The following is a 23578-nucleotide window of genomic DNA, read 5'->3' as shown; positions in this document are numbered from 1 at the left end:
GGCTGTCTAAAATTGAGGAATATCCCCCAACGAGTCAGTATCGCCAACAATTAACCATAGATTGTCTTCCTTGACTTATTCCATCCTTCCTTCCCTACAATGCCGAATGGATTATGGTTTTGAATGTGCATTTTATGCATTTAGTAAACATTTCTCTTGAAACAACACAAGAAGAGAATAAAGCAACTAACTAGCTAAAAGCATAGAGTAGCAAGTCAGTATGTGCCTAACTAGCTAAAGTGTGGCCCAGATTTCCTCTGACCATGTATTACAGATGCTGCATATCACAGATGGTGTATACTTAGTGTAAACAAAACAAGTCATGGTAGATTTCCATGCCCTGAAGTTCCATAAATAGCATTTAAATGGTATTCCGCTGAAACAACACAAGAAGAGACAGCAAAGCAAACATTAGTAATTCATCAAGTTACTAACTCCCTAATATAAACATATTCCCCGTTACTAATGAAGGAATCTAACAAGTCAGTGTCACATTCGAAACTTAAAGTTTATGCTTTGAACTTATGCATTTCAAGTATTTAGTTGACTGTTCTACTGAAACGACACAGAAAGAGAAGAAAAAAAACCATAAATTAGCAATGCAGCATCTTAAAAACTCACTAAAACCAACTCTGTTACACACAGCAAGCAAAAAAGGCATGCTAACTTGTAATGACCTTGTAGAAGTCAACAACAGTGCAGTGTGATGTGGTCTTAAAAGATCAAAGTCCCTAAAGGTGTCAAAATCACTCAAATTTGGCAGAAATTGTAAAAAGAATGCATACAATCTGCAGCAGAATGATTAATCCACACAATAAATCCAAAAGGAACGTTGGATGAGTCAGAACACAAAAATGGCTTGGATGGTCAGAGGATAAAGTGGATGATGTTATCGTGTACAGCAGCGAAGCTAAACACTAGCAACACCTGGTGGTGTCAAGAGGAGGTAACAGGTATGAGTAATTGCCCTTTGTCTATTGAAATAAACAGAAAAAGACAATTTTTATCTTTTAGTAGAAGGCTGGATTCATGAGATAGCAGGCTAATATTCCTAACATATTGTGATTGGGGAATGTATTAGACAGAGAAATCCCATTTTAATTATCTCTATGGCTAGAAAAATGAAAACAAGATTTCAAGATGGTCACTAAGGCAGCCATATGAGATGTCTAAGGGACACCCCCTTCGTTCTGGACCAATTAGACCTCAGGATGAATGTGTGCCTAGTTCACTACTCCCCTCCAAGAAAATTAGGAATAGTAATAATATTGTTTGCATACTGATGACAAATGCAGGGCAGCTGCACATGTTCTTCTCATTTTGACCAGCAGAGCTTAAACTTTTCTGGAAGGTGTGCAAATATGAAGAGCTAGGGCTCTTAAGAACTATATATATATACATATAAGAACTATATTGCCACTGAATTACCTGTTCCTTCTGTATTTAGTTTAGAATTTTTAACAAAGCCCTTTGACACTTTACTGGAGAATTTCCAGTAAGTTAAGATAAGACCACATCTTCTTTTTGGGAGCAGTAGGCCAGGATAATTAAATTAAGAACTAGCTAAATATCATTAGAGGTTGTAGTGAAATCCTCAGGTTTATGTGACTTTTTGTTGGAAAGTAATAGTGACAATAAGTTTCAAGACAGCAGCCATGTTGGAAATACTGGATGTGAGATTGGCACAATTTTCATTTAAAGCAAAGCAGACATCATTAGCGGTCATTTGGTGAAAACCCCATTTAAATATGACCATCCATTCAGGTGGAGTAAAGATAGCATGAATTACAAGACAGTTATTGTGGTCATACTGGATGTCAGATCAGCATCATTTATTATTATATGCTCATTTTTTCCCCGTCAACTTTACATTGTCAGAATCGTCCAATATTCCCCGATACTGAACGTGCGCGACAATACACATATAGCATTCACGTGAATAAAGGAACTACTTTCTTCTGTAAATAAACAATGGACACAGACGCCGGCACTTTTGATTTGTAAACAAATCATGTACACTCGCGTAAGAGGCTCTTTACGTTGTGGTTGTTTAAATTTGTTTCTGAATGAACTAAAACATGTTTCGTGGACTGCAAAAAAACCCAGCTGTCTTGACATTTTGCGTTGATACAATGTTACGGATTTAGGCTAGCTACCTTATATAAATGACGGATTAGGTCCTTACAAATAACAAGGCATATAACTGTTTTCTTAAGCTGGTGATAAGAATGGCAAAATAAAATATAATTACAGTTTTACATCCTGAATTTCCTCAAAATGTTTTTTCTTAATTCTGCAAATCCAAATTACATGGGCCATGTCATAGGTTTTCAATATGGATTACACATTTCGAAAGTGTGCTGTACTTTTGATGATAAGTGCAACTGCATCCTCCTTACTGCACTCAAAATGAAATACACATTAAATTCCATAGCGTCTTTTTGAAAATTGCAATTGAAAGACTTCATATTTTTCCTACGTTATGATTTCAAACATTCAGTGACAGAAACAGAAACACATTTGCAGACGTAAACACGCTTCTCCCGCGCCACTTCAATCCGATGTATTTCATGTATAATTTGCACAGATGAATCCAGTCCAAAATCACAAACTTTCGTCGAATCGAAACAAAATACCAAAATATATTAACTCCAGATCAAATGGAAAAGTCGTTGCAATGCGCATTCATTCACAATATGACTGCAAATTTCAATTTTAACTAGACACGCCATTTTCTTTTGAAAGTTATGTCGACTGCGCGACTAAGTTCAAATTTATCTGGGCGGAGCTATGTGCGCATTAATAATGATGTCATTTTGTAATGTCAAATCTGCACTTGTGTATTTAGTTTGGAATACGGCATTCATTCATTTACGTTGTTTCTTGTAGTGTATTTTGTTTATATAATTAAACCTTAGGTAGAATAAAAAAATGAGCATATAATAAAAAGGTTACTGCATTTATATGGGAAAATATGAACTCGTTTTGTCGGAAGGATATACTGCACTCACAAATTCGTGCAGTATCCACCCGAAAACTCGTTCATATTTTCCCATACAAATGCAGTAACCTATAAAAACCATATAGACATCATAAGAAGTCTTTCAGTGAAAACCCTATGCTGATATGATCATCCATTCAGGTGGAGTAAAGATAGCATGATTTACAAGACAGTTACTGTGGCCATACTGGATGTCAGATCAGCATCATTTAAAACCAAATAGACATCATAAGAAGTCTTCCAGTGAAAACCCTATGCTGATATGATCATCCATTCAGAAGAAGTGATAACAGTGTTTTTAAGATGGCCACTGTAGTGGCTATATTCCAATAAGACCAACTAAAGATCATAAAATGTCTTCTGGTAAAAACCCTACATCGATGTGTCTTTCTATTCGGGGGGAGTAGCAAGAACAAATTTTCAAGATGGCTTTTGTAGCTGTCTCAGCTTCACCTTTTTCATTTAGAACCAATGAGACCATGGGATGACGATCAATGGTATCCCTCCATGTAGTCTAAGACGAGTAGCAGTAACAATCTTGTGCTAATAGATATCAACTGACAGACAACATGCAATCCCATAAGCTCTTCTCCTCCATGACAAGCAGAGTTGAAAATCATGTTTCGTATGCTTTATGACTGAGACATACCAGCTACATGCATGCTTTATGACTGAGACATACCAGCTACATGCAATATCATCATGAACATCTGTGCTTCTGACTTACTGAGCAGTGGCATTGTGGGTCCTTTGTACTTGGCCCATAGTTCCTGCCTGCTGAATGCCTTTACGCACTGAAATAGAAAACAGAGCTGTTTATCAAAGCAGTAAGATAGCTAAGTTGATCTGCAATTACTTATTTCAAATGTGACATTTGTGCAAAAAAAATTAACCATTTTTGTGGCTCAAGTTTATCCAAGAAAAACTAGGAATATGTTAATAAAATATGAATGCTCCACTTAAGCACCAAAAAAATAGACCTAAATACAGAACTTATCTAGATGGATTGGATGGACAGATGAACAGAGTTAATACTATATGTCCCTAGCACATTTGTGCCGAAACGTAAAATAAATATTCACCTAAAAACTGAGCAATTCTTAAATAAATAAATATTACATAAGAGTCACACATTTTCTTTCTTGTTACTGGTAACCAAGGAACTTGGCCCATAATGGAGTCAGCTTATAACAAAGTTGAACCATTACAGATGTGGCCCATACAAACTTAAGAAATTTCCCCATGCCACACTCAGCCCATTCTGGTCAACTCACAACAAAAAAAAGGTCAACCTTACCCTTGATGATATATGGCTTTTTGATACTGACATTTTTTATGACCTTTATGGCTTTTTTAACATCTGTTGCTATTGAAGAAGAAATATTTAATTGAAACATGTTATTTACTAACTAATTTATTATTACTGATCACTGAAATAAAAAGTAAATATATCTCTTATTTTGATTTTTCCTGTCCACTATTTTTGTGTGCTGAAAAATGGCGTTAAACCCCACAACAACAACAACAACCACAAATCAGAACAAGACAATATATAGTATTCAAAAATTTACTTCACCCCCACCCTATCCCCTTTTAGAAGCTTAAATGGTCTCTCCCTAATAAATACTTGGCTACAGCTGATGTTCAGCAGAAATCAAGGCAGTGACTATTGTACAGAAGGTTATAAAAAGTTAGCATCAGAAGATGATGTCAATTTCAGCTGGAGAAATCTTCATCTTCTGATGCTAACATTTTATAACAGTGTGTATAATAGTCACTCCCTTGATTTCAGCTGAACATCTGCTGAAGCCAAGTCTTTAGTAGAGACAGACCATTTCAGTTTCTAAAGGGGGGAGGGTAATGCTTGTCTTGTTCCGAATTGTAGGATTAAAAAAAATGACACTATGCAATTCCTTATTTTATTTGAAACAAATTTATCTTGTGATGAATGACAGAAGAAAAAATATCCCTGCTGGAAAGAACAATTTGGTCCCATAAATTAAATTGCTATTCGCTTACAGTACATATGCAGTTAGAATTGAGCTAGTTAAGCATCGTAACTGGACCATTACTGCTTAAGGACTAAGCATGTGGTTAGCATTTAATTATAAATTCAGTGTTTTCTGTTTTGTTGATTGTGTTTTTAACCAGAAGTGGCTGTTATCTGGAATTTAACTGTCCATATTGCATAGGATTACTTTTCATGTTTAAACAGTAGGATAAATTTACAATGTTCAAGGATAGCTCAACAAAGTCTCGTCAAGTCACTGTGTAAATTTGTGTCTTTGAATAAAGTAAAAGTCTTATTTTATTGCAAAATAAGTCGATCAGCATTTTCTATATGAAAAAATGTATAGTAGTATTAATACATTTTGCAAGGCACTGTCTATGTTGATATTATCTAAAATTTGATTTGGCATTTTATCTATTAGCTGATAACGATGTAGATATATCACCTCTCTCTCTCTCTCATTCTCTCTCTCTCTCCATGAACCTCTCAAGAGAATGTTTGCAGGGGTCACACACAGTAAACCAGGCTTATTTGATAAACCCCATCCATTCTGTGGTGGTAATCTGCGATGATTTCATGAGAAAGGGTGGTTTGCAGAGCAGTTCTCTACAAGGAGCCATGGCAAATCCGTCAGGACACAAGGAGAGATGGTGCAGGCTTTTTTCTTAATCCTCTCCACTCCCTCTCTCCACCCACACCCCTATGCATGGAGTTCCAAAAATTCTTGTGGGCTGTATGTATACACATGACATGTACATGTACGAAAAATTTCTGCTATACCTGGCTATGCCATATGAAATGTAAAAAGGCTCAGCCTTCATAAACTTTTCAAATGGAATATATGTATTTAATTGATTTAAATATTTTTCCCTCAATTAAATGACCAATAAATCAAAATTTTGGGTCAGTGTTTAGATTGTTAAGCTCAAAAAAGCCAGTCTGCTTCGAACTGAGGTTTATTGAAATGGCCCTATAATAAACATGCAGAATTTGAGATGAGATTTTACTCATAATCAATACTTATGCCACACCTCCCTGTTTTAACCCAGTCCATGAATCTGGCCTGCTTGGCAAAGTCTAAGTCCCTAAATCTGACCTGCTTGGCCAAATTCAGTTGCCTATCTACATTTGTCTTTTCATTCCTAGTAAATATATTTATACTTACAGTTTACAAGTTATGACCAAGAGGCAAAGTCCCTTATGGGCTAAGTATGAATTCCAGGGCCAAAGTCAGTTGCATGCATAAAGGACTAGGCTCATATGCAATGAAAATTGGCTCTTTATCAGATATTAATGATATTTTTCTGAAAGTATCTTCTATACTAGTATTTCCATGTGACCATCTATCTGTTCAGGTGAGGCAGCTATAACAAGACTTTCCTGATACCTACCAACAAAGCCATACTGGAGGTCTGATCAGCAGAATTTCCATTCAGGAGCAAAACACCAAAATAGCCTTGTTGTGAAAACCTCATGTTGCTGTCAATTCTTCTTAAACCTTCAAAGAGCAACTAAAAATCATGGATAATGGTCTTTTTGGCATGACTTGAGTAACAGCCTTTCTAATGATACCAATAAAAATTTCATGTACCTCGAGTTAGGATATCAAACCCAGTTTTGGCTTGGACCACTACAGTATAGCAGTGACTTACTGAGAATCAAATTGGGACACCAGTATACAAGCAGATTCTTCCAATGAAAGCCACTACAGTAGAGTGATCTACACTTAATGGCACATCATCACATGAAACCAGAGTGATTGGTATTAAATTACACATCATCATATGAAAGGTACTAAAAAGCCAATGAAAATGGTGTAAACTGTCTTGCCTAGAAATACACCAAAAAAAGCATGATCCGGACAGGAATCAAACCCTGACCAGTCTGGCATGCTAAACACATGGCTTCATCATAGCAAAGTGTATCCATCAGTATTGCTAGCATGAATCAAGTACCATAGAGCATCATCTTACTTGTTTTTTTGAAAGTCTACAGGAACAAGTGTTGTAACATGGAATATTATATTACCTGTTATTTGAAAGTCTACTACAAGAATGTATTGTACCATGGAACACTGTCTTACCTGTTATTTTGAAAGTTTACAACAATGTACTGCACCATGGAACACTGTCTTACTTGTTATTTGAAAGTCTACAACAACAATGAATTGTACCATGGAATATTATGTTACCTGTTATTTGAAAGTCTACAACAACAATGTATTATATCATGGAACACTGTCTTACCTGTTATTTGAAAGTCTACAACAACAATGTATTGTACCATGGAACACTATCTTACCTTTAATTTGAAAGTCTACTATAACAAAGTATTGTACCATGGAATATCATCTTACCTGTTATTTGAAAGTCTACTATAACAAAGTATTGTACCATGGAATATCATCTTACCTGTTATTTGAAAGTCTACTATAACAAAGTATTGTACCATGGAATATCATCTTACCTGTTATTTGAAAGTCTACTATAACAAAGTATTGTACCATGGAATATCATCTTACCTGTTATTTGAAAGTCTACTATAACAAAGTATTGTACCATGGAATATCATCTTACCTGTTATTTGAAGGTCTAAAACTACAATGTATTGTATCATGGAACATTGTCCTACCTGTTATTTGAAAGTCTACTATAACAAAGTATTGTACCATGGAATATCATCTTACCTGTTATTTGAAAGTCTACTATAACAAAGTATTGTACCATGGAATATCATCTTACCTGTTATTTGAAGGTCTAAAACTACAATGTATTGTATCATGGAACATTGTCCTACCTGTTATTGTAAGGCCTACGATAAACTGAACAGTTTGCCAACAAGTCTTTCTTTCTTTTTTCTCCATTATGAATGACTTTATTGATGGAAACATGCCACTTACAAGGAAGTGTACTGCATTCATACTTCTCTCTCAGCACCCGCAAACTGGATACCACTTTAGCACGATGTGCTGCATTCTTCAAGCCCAAGTCCCTGATATCTGCCTCCGAAAGATATAGAAGATCCTACAACACAGTCAAGAAACAACTTTTTATAAAGGAATAGATTACATGCTTAAAACTTGACCTTCACTCTGTTCTAGAGGATTCAAATTTTAAATTGTGCACCTAGGTGCACCAATGGCAAAAAAATTACTGCACAACCAAGATTTCATATGCATTCTATCCATTCTTTCAGGATTACATACAGTTTGCACATTTAACTTCAATTTTAAAATATACAAAAACTCCTTGTGATGTTTCTTTCAATGTTCAAAAAAAATGTGTGCACATGTGCAAGATGCACCCATTTTTATATCATGCAGTGAAAAATTCCATGACAGTCATACCAAGTTTACGAAGGAATAAGTCTTTCAAAGAAAATACTATGTATATAAGACCATCTCTTCGTTAGGGATAGTGGTAAGATTTTCAAGATGACTGCCATGGTGGTTACACTGGCTGTCCAAGGGAATGTCTGACAGGAACAATTTTCATTCACGACCAACTTCACATCATAAGAAGTCTTTTAGTAAAACTACATGCTAATATGACCATTAATTCACATGCCTGCCAACCTTTGAGACATTGTTGGGTGGTTCTGTGACAAAATAGTGTGTTTGTGATCCCAATTGGTGTCAGTGCAAGTGACCCAAAAAGTGTTGTTGTACAATGGAGACCTTAAGATAAATCTTGTTCCAACAGAAAACAACTGAAAATTCAAATCCGAATAAAATAAAATAAAATATTCTTATTGAAACATTTAATACACTTTCAAACAAAAAATTCTTGGTAGACTTAGCACTGTCATTTATATCACACACACATTGAGAAACACATTTGTGCAATGACACAGATAAGAAATAACAAATGCACAAAGTTTCTCTCTTCAAAATCCATTGATACAGGTTTCACTGCTTTGAATAGTTTGGTGGAGGGTCTGAAGAAAATGCTAGTGTCATTATGGACTGATCATTCAACCTTTAGTGCACTGGGGGGGGGGGGGCATTCCTTAACAATATTTTTATTTTTATTTTTGTTTCTTTTATCTGAACATAATAATTTTTGCTCAATTTATATGATGGATAGAATTAAGTTTTTCTCAAGGTATTTGGGAGCCAGAAATTAAAAACAAAATAAGTCCTTCAAAAGACTGATACTCAAATATGTCCAAAAAGAATTTCCATAAATTCAAAATAAGACCATTTCTTCTTTTCAAATCTGTCACTGTGACAGCTGTATCAGATGTTGTTGTTGTTGTTGGGTTTAATGCCATTTTTCAGCACATGATAGGCTATACATGGCGGCCAGTTTTAATTGGTGGAGGAAGAAACCCAAGAAAAACCCTGGAAAGAACCACTGACCCACGAGAAGCTACTGGCAAGCTTTCTCACATACCCACATTGGCTGAAGCTATATCAGATGTAAGATTAGTGCCATTTTTATTTAGGACAAATTAAGACACAATTGCCATTTTCGAAATGTAGTTTTTTTAGGGGATGGGGTAAAACTAATTTTAATGAGTTAATACTTACCTGTTGCTATTGCATAGCTAGTACTTTTCTGGGAGAAAAAATACTGATCAAATGACAAAAACTTCTGTCCTCCCATTAGGGTGAACCACAATCTTCCAGAAGACTGGATCAGACTTCTTCTCATTGAAAGAACCCTATATATCCCAGGCATCTGTGAAGGCCCTCTTCATTATTTTGATGGAGCAGTCTAAAGTGGGACATCAGTAAGGGTAGAGAGGATTTTTGTTGTTGTTGTAGGGTTTAACACCATTTTTCAGCACATGATAGGCTATGCATGGTGGCCAGTATTAATGGTGGAGGAAGAACCTGGGAAAACCCCAGAAAGAACCACCGACCCAGGAGAAGCTACCGGAAAACTTTCTCACATACCCACATTAGCCGAATCTGAGATTCGAACCCACGCAGACAGAGGTGAGATGGCAGTGATCCGTAATGGAGAGTGCTTTAGACCACTCGGCCACTCGGGGCCCCTGAGGGTAGAGAGGAGGAAATCTGACAATAGCTACAGGTAAGTATTATTAAAATTTTAGTTTTGCACAAATACACATCTGAAGAAAATAATTTTAATATCAGTAATACCCTACCTATTGCTACTGCATATCTTATGTTACATGTTTAGGCTCGAATAAACAACAACACAAGAAAGAGTGAAAATAACAAGCTTTGAAAATTTTAACACTTAATTTATTTCCCTGGAAAAATACTGTAAAATTTACAAAATAAGAACTTATAGTTTTAAGAATCAAATCCAAAAATAATCCAAGAATAACCAATGAATTAAATTTTAGAAGTCCTAATAATGCAATGTTCTAATGAATTCAAGTCTGAGTCCCAACAAAGAATCAAAAATGGAAGGTAATGACGTATGCTGTATCCGGTACAGTGTTGTTGTCTACAGTTCCTTGTAGAAACACAAGAAATAACACTACAGTGTTGGAAATCCGAATAAAAATTTTAAGAAATGTCTTTGTTCAAGAATTCTATATGAGCACACATATATTTCCAGGAAAAAAGAATTAATCCTTTTGAATCCAAATAATTTGAATAGACATTAAAATAACTCCAAACTGACACAACAAAAGAACACCTTGACATCAAGTGTTTTAAGCCCAGACTGAGAGATCTCCGCCAAGGACGGTCCCAAGCCCGGCTGAAAAAGGAGGAGGGTTGGACGTGGGGCTAGCAACCCCACCCCGTTAAAACAACACTTGCTATGGAAACCACAACAAGGGAACAAACGACAACCGGCGCTGGGAGCGAAGCAGACCAGGCAACTGGCTCTATGATGGATGGAGAACAAAACCGCAAGGACGTCCCCATCCCAATAGCGGAACTCCTGATGCCAAAAGCATGGATCAGTGTTGGATGCTGGAACGTGCGAACGCTCAACCAGACTGGAAAACTGGCACAAGCAGTGAGCAAATTGAATCACTACAACTTGACCCTCATGGGTGTAACAGAAGCAAGATTGACTGGTACCGGCAAGCAGAAGTTGAACTCCGGAGAAGTTATCATCTGGTCCAGAAGGAAGGACAATGACCACCGGGAAGGGGTCGCCATCATTATCAGCAAGAACAAGACCAATACTGTTCTATAGTGGAAGCCAGTGAATGAGTGCCTACTGTACGTCAGGATGAACTCCAAGTACGCCAAGCTGTCTGTTGTTGTGGCCTATGCACCAATAGACGACGCGGAAGAAGAGGACAAAGACACCTTCTACGATGCTCTTCAAGCCATTTTAGAGGACGTCCCTTGACATGACGTGCTGTTGCTACTTGGCGACTTCAACGCTAGGGTCAGCTGTGACAATAAAGACAGAGAGAGGACCATGGGGCGCCATGGAGTAGGTGTGATGACCGACAACGGGGAAAGACTGGTCAACTTTTGTGAGGAGAATGACTTGGTCATAGGAGGGACCCTGTTCGAGCACAAGGACATCCACAAGCTCACATGGACATCACCAGATGGCAGAACTCAGAACCAGATCGACCACATCATCATCAACGGCCGATGGAAACATTCCCTGCAGGACGTGTGAGTGATGCGGCACGCTGACATCGGCAGCGACCATAGTCTTCTGGTGGCCAAGATGACTTTGAAGCTTAGGAAAGTTAGGATAGGGGTCTCCAGGAATCAGCGCTTCGATGTGGCCAAGCTGAAAGATCCAAAAGTGAAGGAAGAGTTTAGGCTGGCCCTAAGGAATAGGTTTAGTGTTCTAAAAGATGAGACAGCGCTGACTATCAACAATTTCAACAGAGCAATGAAGGACGCAGGAGAAGTAGTTTTAGGTTATAGGAATAGTAAGAAGACAGAGTGGATATCAGGAGAGACGTGGACTCGCATAGGCGAGAGAAGACAGATTAAGAAGAGACTTTTGGACGCCAAATCACCAAGACTGAAAGAGAGACTTTCGAAGGAGTATAGAGAAAAAGACAAGGAGGTGAAGAAATCAGCAAGGACAGACAGGAGAGAATACACAGAGAGACTGGCAAAGGAGGCGGATGCAGCAGCAGAACAGAAAGACATGAAGATGGTGTACCAGAACACCAAGAAGCTGAAGGGCGACTACGGCCAGCACCACGACCTTCCAGTGAGAGATAAAGATGGAACTCATGTCACAGTGGAGGAGGAGAAACTGAAGAGATGGAAGCAACACTTGAGTCCATACTGAATCACCCAGACCCACCAGTACTCGCTGACATTCCTGAAGCAGAGGAGGACCTTGACATCAACTGCGACGACATCACTGTTGAGGAGGTCAAGCAGGCCATCCACAAGCTGAAGAATGGGAAGGCACCTGGCGATGATGGAGTATTCCCCGAGATGCTGAAGGCAGAAGACACAAAGACACCGCAGCTTTTTTGCCAGAGTCTCCAAAAGATCTGGATAGTGAAGAAGGACCAAATGACTGGAAAACAGGAATCATCATCAAACTTCCCAAGAAAGGAGATGTGGGGAACTGCAACAACTGGCGAGGAATCTCCTTACTATCCATCACCAGTAAGATTTTCAGTCGCATCATTCTCCAACGCATCACAACAGCTGTGGACAGCATTCTATGCCAGGAACAGGCAGGCTTTAGGAAGGGCAAATCCTGCATCGACCACATCTTCGTTCTGAGACAGATCCTTGAGCAGTCCCATGAGTGGAATGGATCCCTTTATGTGGTCTTTGTGGACTTTGAGAAGCCTTCGACAGTCTGCACTGAGCCTCTCTGTGGAAGATCCTACGACACTATGGCATCCCCCAGAAACTTGTCAACATCATCAGGTCCCTCATCCACAACAAACTACTCACTGAACCATTCAAGGTGGAAACCGGAGTGAAGCAAGGATGCATTCTCTCGCCGATTCTCTTCTCACTGGCCATTGACTGGATCATGTGCCGCACCACAGAGGGCAGGAGGTAAGGAATACAGTGGATGCTGACCTCAATGCTGGATGACCTGGATTATGCTGATGACATCGGGTTGCTGGCAAGCAGACACCAGGATATCCAACAGAAGACACAACAGTTGGTACAGACAGCAAGCACCATAGGTCTTCGAGTCAACATAGGGAAGACACAAGTCTTGAGGAAGAACACTAGAGTGGGCGACCCAATAACCATCAATGACCAGCATCTGCAAGAAGTAGACGAATTCACGTACCTGGGCAGCAAGGTCGCCACGGATGGAGATTGCACAAGGGAAGTCACCACAAGAATCAGCAAGGCCAACCAGGCCTTCGCAATATTGAAGCCCATCTGGAGGACAACAAACCGCAGCGCCCACACAAAGATCCGTATCTTCAAGAGCAACGTGCTGAGCATCCTTTTGTACGGGTCAGAATGTTGGAAGACCACTGCTGACATAGAACGCAAGCTCAAAGTCTTCCAGACCAAATGCCTGCGACGGATCATGAGGATCTTGTGGCCAAACATGATCTCGAATGAGGAACTCCGGTACAGAGCGGGCGCAAACACCATCGCTGAGACCATTCAACTCATCGATGGAGATGACTTGGCCACGTCTGCAGAATGCCCCCTGACTCACTACCAAGGGTGGCACTGAGATGGACTCCACAGGGGAAAAGGAACCGTGGCAGACCCAAAGAGACCTGGCGCCATACCGTGGAGCAAGAACTCAAGACCAGAGGCCTTACCCTGCAGACCACCCCCATAACAGCAGCCGACAGACCAAAATGGTGCTCCCTTGCTGTCGCCTCAAGCACCAGACGGTGCAGAGAGGATTGACTGATTGAGAGATCTCTAAGCATCAATACTAAAACTAACTAATGTGCAATTTCGGAAATGCCTGAATTGTGAAAAAGAGGGGCATGTGATCATGTTTACATATAAAAAATCATGTAGCCCCAGTATGACCTTGATAAAAACCAATAATTTTACTTTAAGAATAAAATTTAAAAAGTTGTTTACTTCACTAAAAACTCTTTACAAATTTAGGGTCACATATCCAATACAGCCTCGATTGCACCCTTATTATTCCCATAATAAAAATAAATAAAAAAGAACTTGTTCACGTGACTGTTACTAATTTTGAATTAAGGTTGGGAACTAGGCCAGCTTTAACTCATTCGACCCCAGAACTGTTATCAGTATCTCTGCTGCTTTGCCTCAGAAGCATAAAGCTGTGTCTAGCTGCTTGTGCCCCAGAGATTTTACCTGTTTGAAAAATTTTGAAAACATCGTGCACATGCATTCACTCTTACCTTAATTTCTCTTCTTATATCCAATTAAAATCCATGTAATTTTCACCATTTATTCCAAATGAATTTGTCTACACAGTGATGTATTTTTGTTCCCTATTTGTCCAAGTCTTTCACAACTTATTTATACAGTATTTACAAAATTATGTGCAACGTTTATCTGCAAGAACTCTATCATCATCGCTGTCAGCATCCTCATCTTCGGACAATTCAATCTTAGAAACTTCTATGTCCGAATCTAAATCTCACAAAATATCCAACTGCCGAACATATCTTTCATCAGCTTGCTCAATATTTTCAAGATCAAACCCGAGAAACTCCTCATTTTTGCTCTCATCAAAAATCACTCTTATGTCTGTCATCATTTATGATTTTTCATGAACTGAACACAAGTAGTTAAACCGTCCTCAAACAGTAGCCTTTAACTTCTGAACAATTCAAATTTCCATAAATGAAAGTAAAATCGTTTCTGATTAGTTTAATAGTTGTTTAGTTCTTGGAATAAACCCATTTCTAACCAATAAGAGGTGTTGTATCTAACACACATTCATCACATCTGGAGACAGGATCGGCCACTGAATGCAGTAAACAATTCACGACTACAGGCGGGATCCGCCAATGAATGCAGAAACCGGATTACGCCTACAGATGGGATCGGGGCCGAATGAGTTAAGTGTTTATAAAATGAACAGCCATGGTCAAACTATTTTCTGGAAAAAATGTCCAAATCACGTAAATAAGATTATATTATAATAGCATGTAATAGAATAAAACTTTTTTTTAAAGCTAACAAACAATAAATTTAAAATAAATATCAATTAAATCAGATATACGTAACACATAGCTGACTTTGTCATTTCATGGGAGGTCTGAAAATCCTAAAACTGAACAATAAAAAAGAAACACAAGGAATATTTACTCTCACAGAAGAAAAGGAGACTACTGTGGGATGAAATCTACGTAGGCCACTTTTTGAGCAATGACAATTGGGCCCAGTGAGAAGAAACCTTTGCATTGATGGGCTAATGAGCAATGGTAAAAGGAGGCAAAAGTAACATACATACTTGCTTATAAATTGATGGGGCTTTTTACTGAAAATTTGATTCACGCAGAGCAGGGGTCATTTTTTAAAGGCGACATAATTTTTTTTATTTATAAATCTTGAGGTAATGTTGGAAACTCAAGATGTTTGCTATACAAAAAAAAACTACCAATTCAAATAATTTTATGTTTTCATGCCACTATTCCCATTTGAAATGTGTATATGGTATGCACACTGTTTACTTGTTCCATGGTGGTTCACACTGTAAAATGCTTCTATCTTCAATTACCTAGATTTTAATTATTTGAAAATATTACATGTAAATTAAGTGAAGTGTCCATCAATGTTGCTTACCGAGGTTGCTTACTAGCAAGTATATTGCTAGTACAGTTGTGTGAGAGTGCCAAAATGTAGATTTCATCACATCCTCCACAGATGAATGAATTAAACAGACTCATGAGGCAATGGCACAAATGCTCATGGGCTTTAATTTTAATGAAGGGCAGGTCACTATCAGTTTGGGACTGGCTCATTTAGTAGTTAATGCAATCCACTTACAAATGGTGGAAGCTGAAATATCAGCTAGACCTTTAATGGGTAGAAAAAGACTTTTTTCCTACCCTTCCTTCTCCCTGTTGAGGCTGCCTAGTAAAAATGGAGAGCCCTAACTGGACATAAAAGTCTATCTTGGTCATCCTCATCACAGATACAACTGAGACTGGGGATCTCAGTTGGGAATGGAGCAACCAATGGAAACTGGTTTTTGGCTAAACAAAACCAGGTTGGCAAAGGAGACAAACATTACTCATAATTCCCAAAGAACCAAATACATCCTGGCTCTATGGATAGGGCATGAACACTCACTGCTTCATCTCAAACATGCTATGGCAAGCAAGAAAACCATTTTGCAGGTAAGATTCTTCAAAGAAGCTTCACCCAAAGATTCACAGAAAGGTTATTTAGAGACCACAAGCCAGAAGAGAAATTTCATTAGGTCTGTTAGTGAGAATCAGTCACGATGTCAGGGCCTCTTGAAAATCTGTGTGCTGGAATGGGCTGTTAGATTGTTCTTAATAGTAGAAACTGAGCACTGTTTCTCTTCAAAATGGAAAAGAAGAAAATCAGCCTCTGCGATCACAGAGAAACAGCTACAACTGACACCTTTCACCTTTTCTACTACAACAATCACAGAAGATTCTCCATTTGGCATTAAATACCTCAGATACCAAGAATGAATGATGCACCTGACAACTTGGATCAAGCATGAAGGTGAAAACTCTGTGGATTGTTGTTTAGGTTAGAACCACTGTCCTGCAACATTAGGTTCTTCCTCTTAAGTAAGGTTCTGGGATGGTCCACTAGCAGATCAAGAAGACTGTGAAACCACAAGCACTGAGACCACAGAGGGGTAATCAAGATGAGCTGAGCCATGGAGTGCCGGACTTTGTGAAGGACCTCCGAGATAGTCCTGAAGGGTGGGAAGGCATAAGTGAACAGATGATATCAATTCTGGCTGAAGGCATTCACTGCCCATCTCTGGTCAGGGACTGTGAAAGGGTAAAAGTGGATCTAGCTGTTTATCTTGGTGACAAATGAGTCCATCAAAGGAGTTTCCCAAAGCTGGGACTGGGAGTCTGCTATGGATTGGTGGAGTCAACATTCTGTAACAATTATCTTCTCTTTCTTTGACAAACTGTCAGTTGAAATGTTCTTCCTGCTAAGAAAGTGGTAACTCGAAGGAATATTCCTTCTGCACAGTTTAAGGTTACCAGCAACAACAACAAAAAAGCTGACAATTGTCTGTGAGAAACTTCATCCCCACATAGACAACATTGTGAGATTAATTGAGCTCTGACTTCTCTAAGTTTGGTAAAAGACCAAGCATAGTCTGAATGACTCAACACTGCCATTTCATATTAAACAATTTTGAAAATATTCAAGGACTGAGATACCTAATGACTTTAAATAGGCTGCAACTACTCCCATGAACCTGGTATAAAAGCTCAAGGTGAATTTATTCAGTGAAAAGAAACCTTACAATGGTGTTTCTCTAAGATAAAATGTTAAACAGGAAGGAAGACTAAGGTTTATGGACAGAAAATGCAATAAACAAGTCAATCAGGTTTAAAAAAGCAAGGGATTACTACTGGTACTAAAAATTTGCAAAAGTCCAGCAGGTTATGATTGCTAATTAAAAGGAAAAAAGAAAGGAAGTTCATCTGTAACTAAAATGGAATTTAACCTGAATTCAATAACCTAACATGGTGTGTGACTTGCTTACCATGTACAAAAATGTCATAATTCACAATATAGGTAAGGTGAATAGGCAAGTCCATAGACTGCAAAATGAAAGGATAGGGAAATTAAAATAAAATATAAACCATATACTGCATAGAAATTTTTATTTTTGAATAAATATAAAATAACCAATTTGACCATCTTGACAACATAAGAAGTCTTTCAGTGAAAACTTCATGTTGATATGATTATTTGTTCAAGTGAAGTAGTGATAAGAGTTTCAAAATGATTGCTATGATGGCCATATTTGATGTCAGACTGGCACCATTTCAGACCAACTAGACATGATAAGAAGTTCTTTAGTGAAAACCCATGTTGATATGACCATCCATTCAGGAGGAGTAGCGTTACGATTTTCAAGATGCTGTTATGGACCAACCAGCCCATGGTATGAATGTGTGTGTAAAGTTTCATAGGAATCCTCCAAGAAGTTAGGAGGTGTCGTGATAACAAACTTATCCTAATGGACAGACAGATGATAGGCAACAGATGATGGACAAAAGACCATCCCGTATGTTCTTCTGGTCTATAACCAGCAAAACTAAAAACACTGTAACTATTTGTGCTAACAAGATTATATGGCATACTAAGAGACAAGGGTATAAAAATCTTTAATTTAATATCAAATTATATTTTAATTTAAGTAGCTGACGTTTATCAGTAATCTGACCCTTTGTTAATTGGATTCAGAAGCATTTCTACATCAGTCCATTTTCTGTATCATGTACAGTGCTATCATTCATCTTAAACAAGGTTATTTAATGAATATCAACACAATGTAAAAGGTGGAAATGCATTGTTCAGTATAAAGCTGTCTACTCTGCTAATGATCTGAAAATGAACTAGGTTTTGATACACTGAAAATGAATTAGGTTTTGGTACACTGAAAATGAATTAGGTTTTGGTACACTGAAAATAGCAGTGAACATTTATGCATATACGTCAACTTATGTCAGTGACATTAATTGCATCGAAAAACACCTGTGGTGACTAGAAACAGAAACTGAGTACATGTAGCCTAACACAACCATAAATAATGGCCATGTAGTCAACCTTTATCTGATGACAAGTTAAATTTATACAATCCACACTTCTCTGTAGCAAATTTACAAAGGCTATTGCTTCTTGACAACATGCTGTTTTTTTCCCAAAGGACTGACAGAACTGCTCTCATTAGTGCTGTTCCGATTAATTGACTTACTTGAGCATCACTCATTCAAGCAGTCTGATTGATTAATCGAGTATGACATTTTGTAATCAAGTTTCCTTATGGTACCGATAAATTTATTAAATTATTGTTACTACTGAGTTGGAATAACCCTAAAATATATCAATTTAATGATGCATTTATAAAAAATGATAGTAAAGACAATGGTGAATTAATGACAACCCGAAGAATATTTTGTTTGATTCATGCTTTTTATCCATTTTTGAAACCTAATTTATCCATGATATAAGCAACCCGCTTTAAAAATGTCAAGCAAAACTGAAAGTGAACTTTCTGAATTTCCAGGAAGAAATGATCGAAAGTGTGGGCCCACTTAGGGTTCCAGAAAAAGAGAGATGGTCTGTCAAAAAAGACAATCTAAACCTGACAAAAGTGATCTGCAAGTTGTGCAAGAAAGAATACACGTTCAGTCGTTAGTAAAAGGCATGTGTACATGATCACAAATGAAAGTATTTTTGTTCTGATTTATGATCTTTTTCCTGGGCACGTCTTGCCATACTATTTATCAAAAAAAACAAAAACATAGATTAATAAATATTGTTTTTGTATTATAACTTAGGCCTAAAGGATCAATTACATAGCATTTACTTACATTTTTATAAAAATGCTCTGTAAAAAATGTCCAAATAAAATATAAAAATTAGAATAACAAGGTTTGACATGTTTTATATTCATTAATGGATTTAGATGTGATTCAGAAAACAAAAATAGAATGAAGTCTTATAGTCTTGCTCCAAATGTTCATTGAATGACTTTGTTGTACCTACATGTATTACCAGTCAACATGTTGACTGAATGACTTTGTTGTACCTACATGTATTACCAGTCAACATGTTGATTGAATGACTTTGTTGTACCTACATGTATTACCAGTCAACATGTTCACTGAATGACTTTGTTGTACCTACATGTATTACCAGTCAACATGTTCATTGAATGACTTTGTTGTACCTACATGTATTACCAGTCAACATGTTGACTGAATGACTTTGTTGTACCTACATGTATTACCATAGTCAACATGTTGATTGAATGACTTTGTTGTACCTACATGTATTACCATAGTCAACATGTTCACTGAATGACTTTGTTGTACCTACATGTATTACCAGTCAACATGTTCACTGAATGACTTTGTTGTACCTACATGTATTACCAGTCAACATGTTCACTGAATGACTTTGTTGTACCTAAATGTATTACCAGTCAACATGTTGATTGAATGACTTTGTTGTACCTACATGTATTACCATAGTCAACATGTTCACTGAATGACTTTGTTGTACCTACATGTATTACCAGTCAACATGTTCACTGAATGACTTTGTTGTACCTACATGTATTACCAGTCAACATGTTCACTGAATGACTTTGTTGTACCTACATGTATTACCATAGTCATCATGTTCATTGAATGACTTTGTTGTACCTACATGTATTACCATAGTCAACATGTTCACTGAATGACTTTGTTGTATCTACATGTATTACCATAGTCAACATGTTCATTGAATGACTTTGTTGTACCTACATGTATTACCAGTCAACATGTTCACTGAATGACTTTGTTGTACCTACATGTATTACCAGTCAACATGTTCACTGAATGACTTTGTTGTACCTACATATATTACCAGTCAACATGTTCACTGAATGACTTTGTTGTACCTAAATGTATTACCACAGTCAACATGTTCATTGAATGACTTTGTTGTACCTAAATGTATTACCATAGTCAACATGTTCACTGAATGACTTTGTTGTACCTAAATGTATTACCATAGTCAACATGTTCATTGAATGACTTTGTTGTACCTACATGTATTAAAAGTCAACATGTTGATTAAATGACTTTGTTGTACCTACATGTATTACCAGTCAACATGTTCACTGAATGACTTTGTTGTACCTACATGTATTACCAGTCAACATGTTCACTGAATGACTTTGTTGTACCTACATGTATTACCAGTCAACATGCTCATTGAATGACCTTGTTGTACCTACATGTATTACCATAGTCAACATGTTCATTGAATGACTTTGTTGTACCTACATGTATTACCAGTCAACATGTTGATTAAATGACTTTGTTGTACCTACATGTATTACCAGTCAACATGTTCACTGAATGACTTTGTTGTACCTACATGTATTACCAGTCAACATGTTGATTAAATGACTTTGTTGTACCTACATGTATTACCAGTCAACATGTTCATTGAATGACTTTGTTGTACCTACATGTATTACCAGTCAACATGTTCACTGAATGACTTTGTTGTACCTACATGTATTATCATAGTCAACATGTTCATTGAATGACTTTGTTGTACCTACATGTATTACCAGTCAACATGTTCACTGAATGACTTTGGTGTACCTACATGTATTACCAGTCAACATGTTCACTGAATGACTTTGTTGTACCTACATGTATTACCATAGTCAACATGTTCATTGAATGACTTTGTTGTACCTAAATGTATTACCATAGTCATCATGTTCACTGAATGACTTTGTTGTACCTACATGTATTACCAGTCAACATGTTCACTGAATGACTTTGTTGTACCTAAATGTATTACCATAGTCATCATGTTCATTGAATGACTTTGTTGTACCTACATGTATTACCAGTCAACATGTTGATTAAATGACTTTGTTGTACCTACATGTATTACCAGTCAACATGTTCATTGAATGACTTTGTTGTACCTACATGTATTACCAGTCAACATGTTCACTGAATGACTTTGTTGTACCTACATGTATTACCAGTCAACATGTTCACTGAATGACTTTGTTGTACCTACATGTATTATCATAGTCAACATGTTCATTGAATGACTTTGTTGTACCTACATGTATTACCAGTCAACATGTTCACTGAATGACTTTGTTGTACCTACATGTATTACCAGTCAACATGTTCACTGAATGACTTTGTTGTACCTACATGTATTACCAGTCAACATGTTCATTGAATGACTTTGTTGTACCTAAATGTATTACCACAGTCAACATGTTCATTGAATGACTTTGTTGTACCTAAATGTATTACCATAGTCAACATGTTCACTGAATGACTTTGTTGTACCTAAATGTATTACCATAGTCAACATGTTCACTGAATGACTTTGTTGTATCTACATGTATTACCATAGTCAACATGTTCATTGAATGACTTTGTTGTACCTAAATGTATTACCATAGTCATCATGTTCATTAAATGACTTTGTTGTACCTATATGTATTACCATAGTCAACATGTTCAAAGTTGAAAATTCTAGCATATCCAGTTGTAAAAGACTACTGCCAATGTTAATTAAGTTCATCATCTAATTATAATTAATCATGATTAGGTGGTTCTAGTCATATATCTACTATCTAGTCATTACATTATTCACATGACAAATGATTTAACCTGGTCACCTGTTCTTAAGTTCATGTTATAAACAAATAAAGACAATTTAGATAATTCTCCTTTTAAATTAATCTGTTCTTGGTGTAAACAAATGAACACTATTTGGATAATTTGTTTTTTGTTAACCAGTTCTTGTTTTAAACAAATCAACACAGTTTTCATAATTTCTTTTTTATTTAAAGAAATATAACAAACAACAATCCTAAATAATTGAGTCATATTACAAATTTTTTGATTATATTCCAGTTAAACCTACTGGATGTGCTATATGTACTTTGATCATTTGTCATGCGGCAGCCACATTTAACTGATTCATAATTGATCATGTATCAGTTGGTGTAACCGATGATCAATCATGAAATTTCAACTGATTCCCAGCACTAGTTCTCACCTCTACCCCAGAGTAGCTGGAAAAGATCTGGTGATAGTCCTTCATTCCGATGGCATCCAGCCAGGTGTTAATGTCTATGTGTTTTTGAGCCATGCCTTGCTGGTACTGCTGCTCTATAACCAACCTGGAAACATCAAAACAATGTAACATTATCAAAAATTGTTGAAATTACAAATTCATAAACACCATTCCAAATATTTACCAAGCACTCAACTTAATTAACCAATAATGCTTCAATATGCTTCCAAACTGTTGTGCAGCACAAGATCAGTCTTGAGTCAGCCTGTTGACTTGTCTCAGTGTTTTCAGATTAAAGACCATTTTGAAAGGGAAAAAGATTTGCGTCCCTTTCCTCGGCTGAACTGAAAGTAAATGTTGTTGTAGATTATGTTTCTCTGAGAATACCAACCCAATCTCATTAACACAGGAAAGGAAATCCCCTAGGATCTACAAATTGGGTGGAGCAGAGGGGAGGGGATGCAGAACTAATGCTTCTATGGCACAATGATCACTTTAAATCAATGCATATTAGACAAGAAAGAGTTAAAACGAAGAGACTGCATATTTTATTTTAATTAGAGTACCATGCATTGGCATATAAATGTACAGCATTTTAATAGCAGATTTTATGCAGAGTACCATTCATTGATATATAAATGTATAGCATTTTAATAGCAGATTTTAAGCAGAGTACCATGCATTGACATATAAATGTACAGCATTTTAATAGCAGATTTTAACCATAGTACCATGCATTGGCATATAAATGTATAGCATTTTAATAGCAGCAACAGCTTACCCATAGCAAATATTTAGCTTTAATTTTCATGCCAGAAAAAAGGCACTGTCTGTTTGATGTGCATACATCCTCCCTTAGAGTGAAGAATTGTCAGTATGATGCAATTTCTCGTGCAACTCACTTTGTCCTTGGTATGTTATGTAC

General features: G+C 37.1%; 1 protein-coding gene across 1 annotated transcript in view; it reads right to left on the bottom strand.

Moving 5' to 3' along the window:
* Window positions 1-23578, bottom strand: part of LOC149778447 (breast cancer anti-estrogen resistance protein 3 homolog) — a 149776-nt gene that overhangs the window by 29917 nt on the left and 96281 nt on the right. Inside the window, exons 3-5 of the mRNA XM_089938478.1 lie at window positions 22636-22759; window positions 7912-8035; window positions 3729-3795 (exon numbers count right to left, since the gene is read on the bottom strand). Of these exons, the coding sequence (XP_089794604.1) occupies window positions 3729-3795; window positions 7912-8035; window positions 22636-22728 (284 nt within the window). The 5' untranslated portion in view covers window positions 22729-22759. The remainder of the gene's footprint in view (window positions 1-3728; window positions 3796-7911; window positions 8036-22635; window positions 22760-23578) is intronic.

Source organism: Sinohyriopsis cumingii, chromosome 17, assembly GCF_028554795.1.
Source record: "Sinohyriopsis cumingii isolate HCF-2022 chromosome 17, ASM2855479v2, whole genome shotgun sequence".
NCBI classification, from domain to species: domain Eukaryota; kingdom Metazoa; phylum Mollusca; class Bivalvia; order Unionida; family Unionidae; genus Sinohyriopsis; species Sinohyriopsis cumingii.
This window is presented reverse-complemented; position numbering and strand designations above follow the sequence as displayed.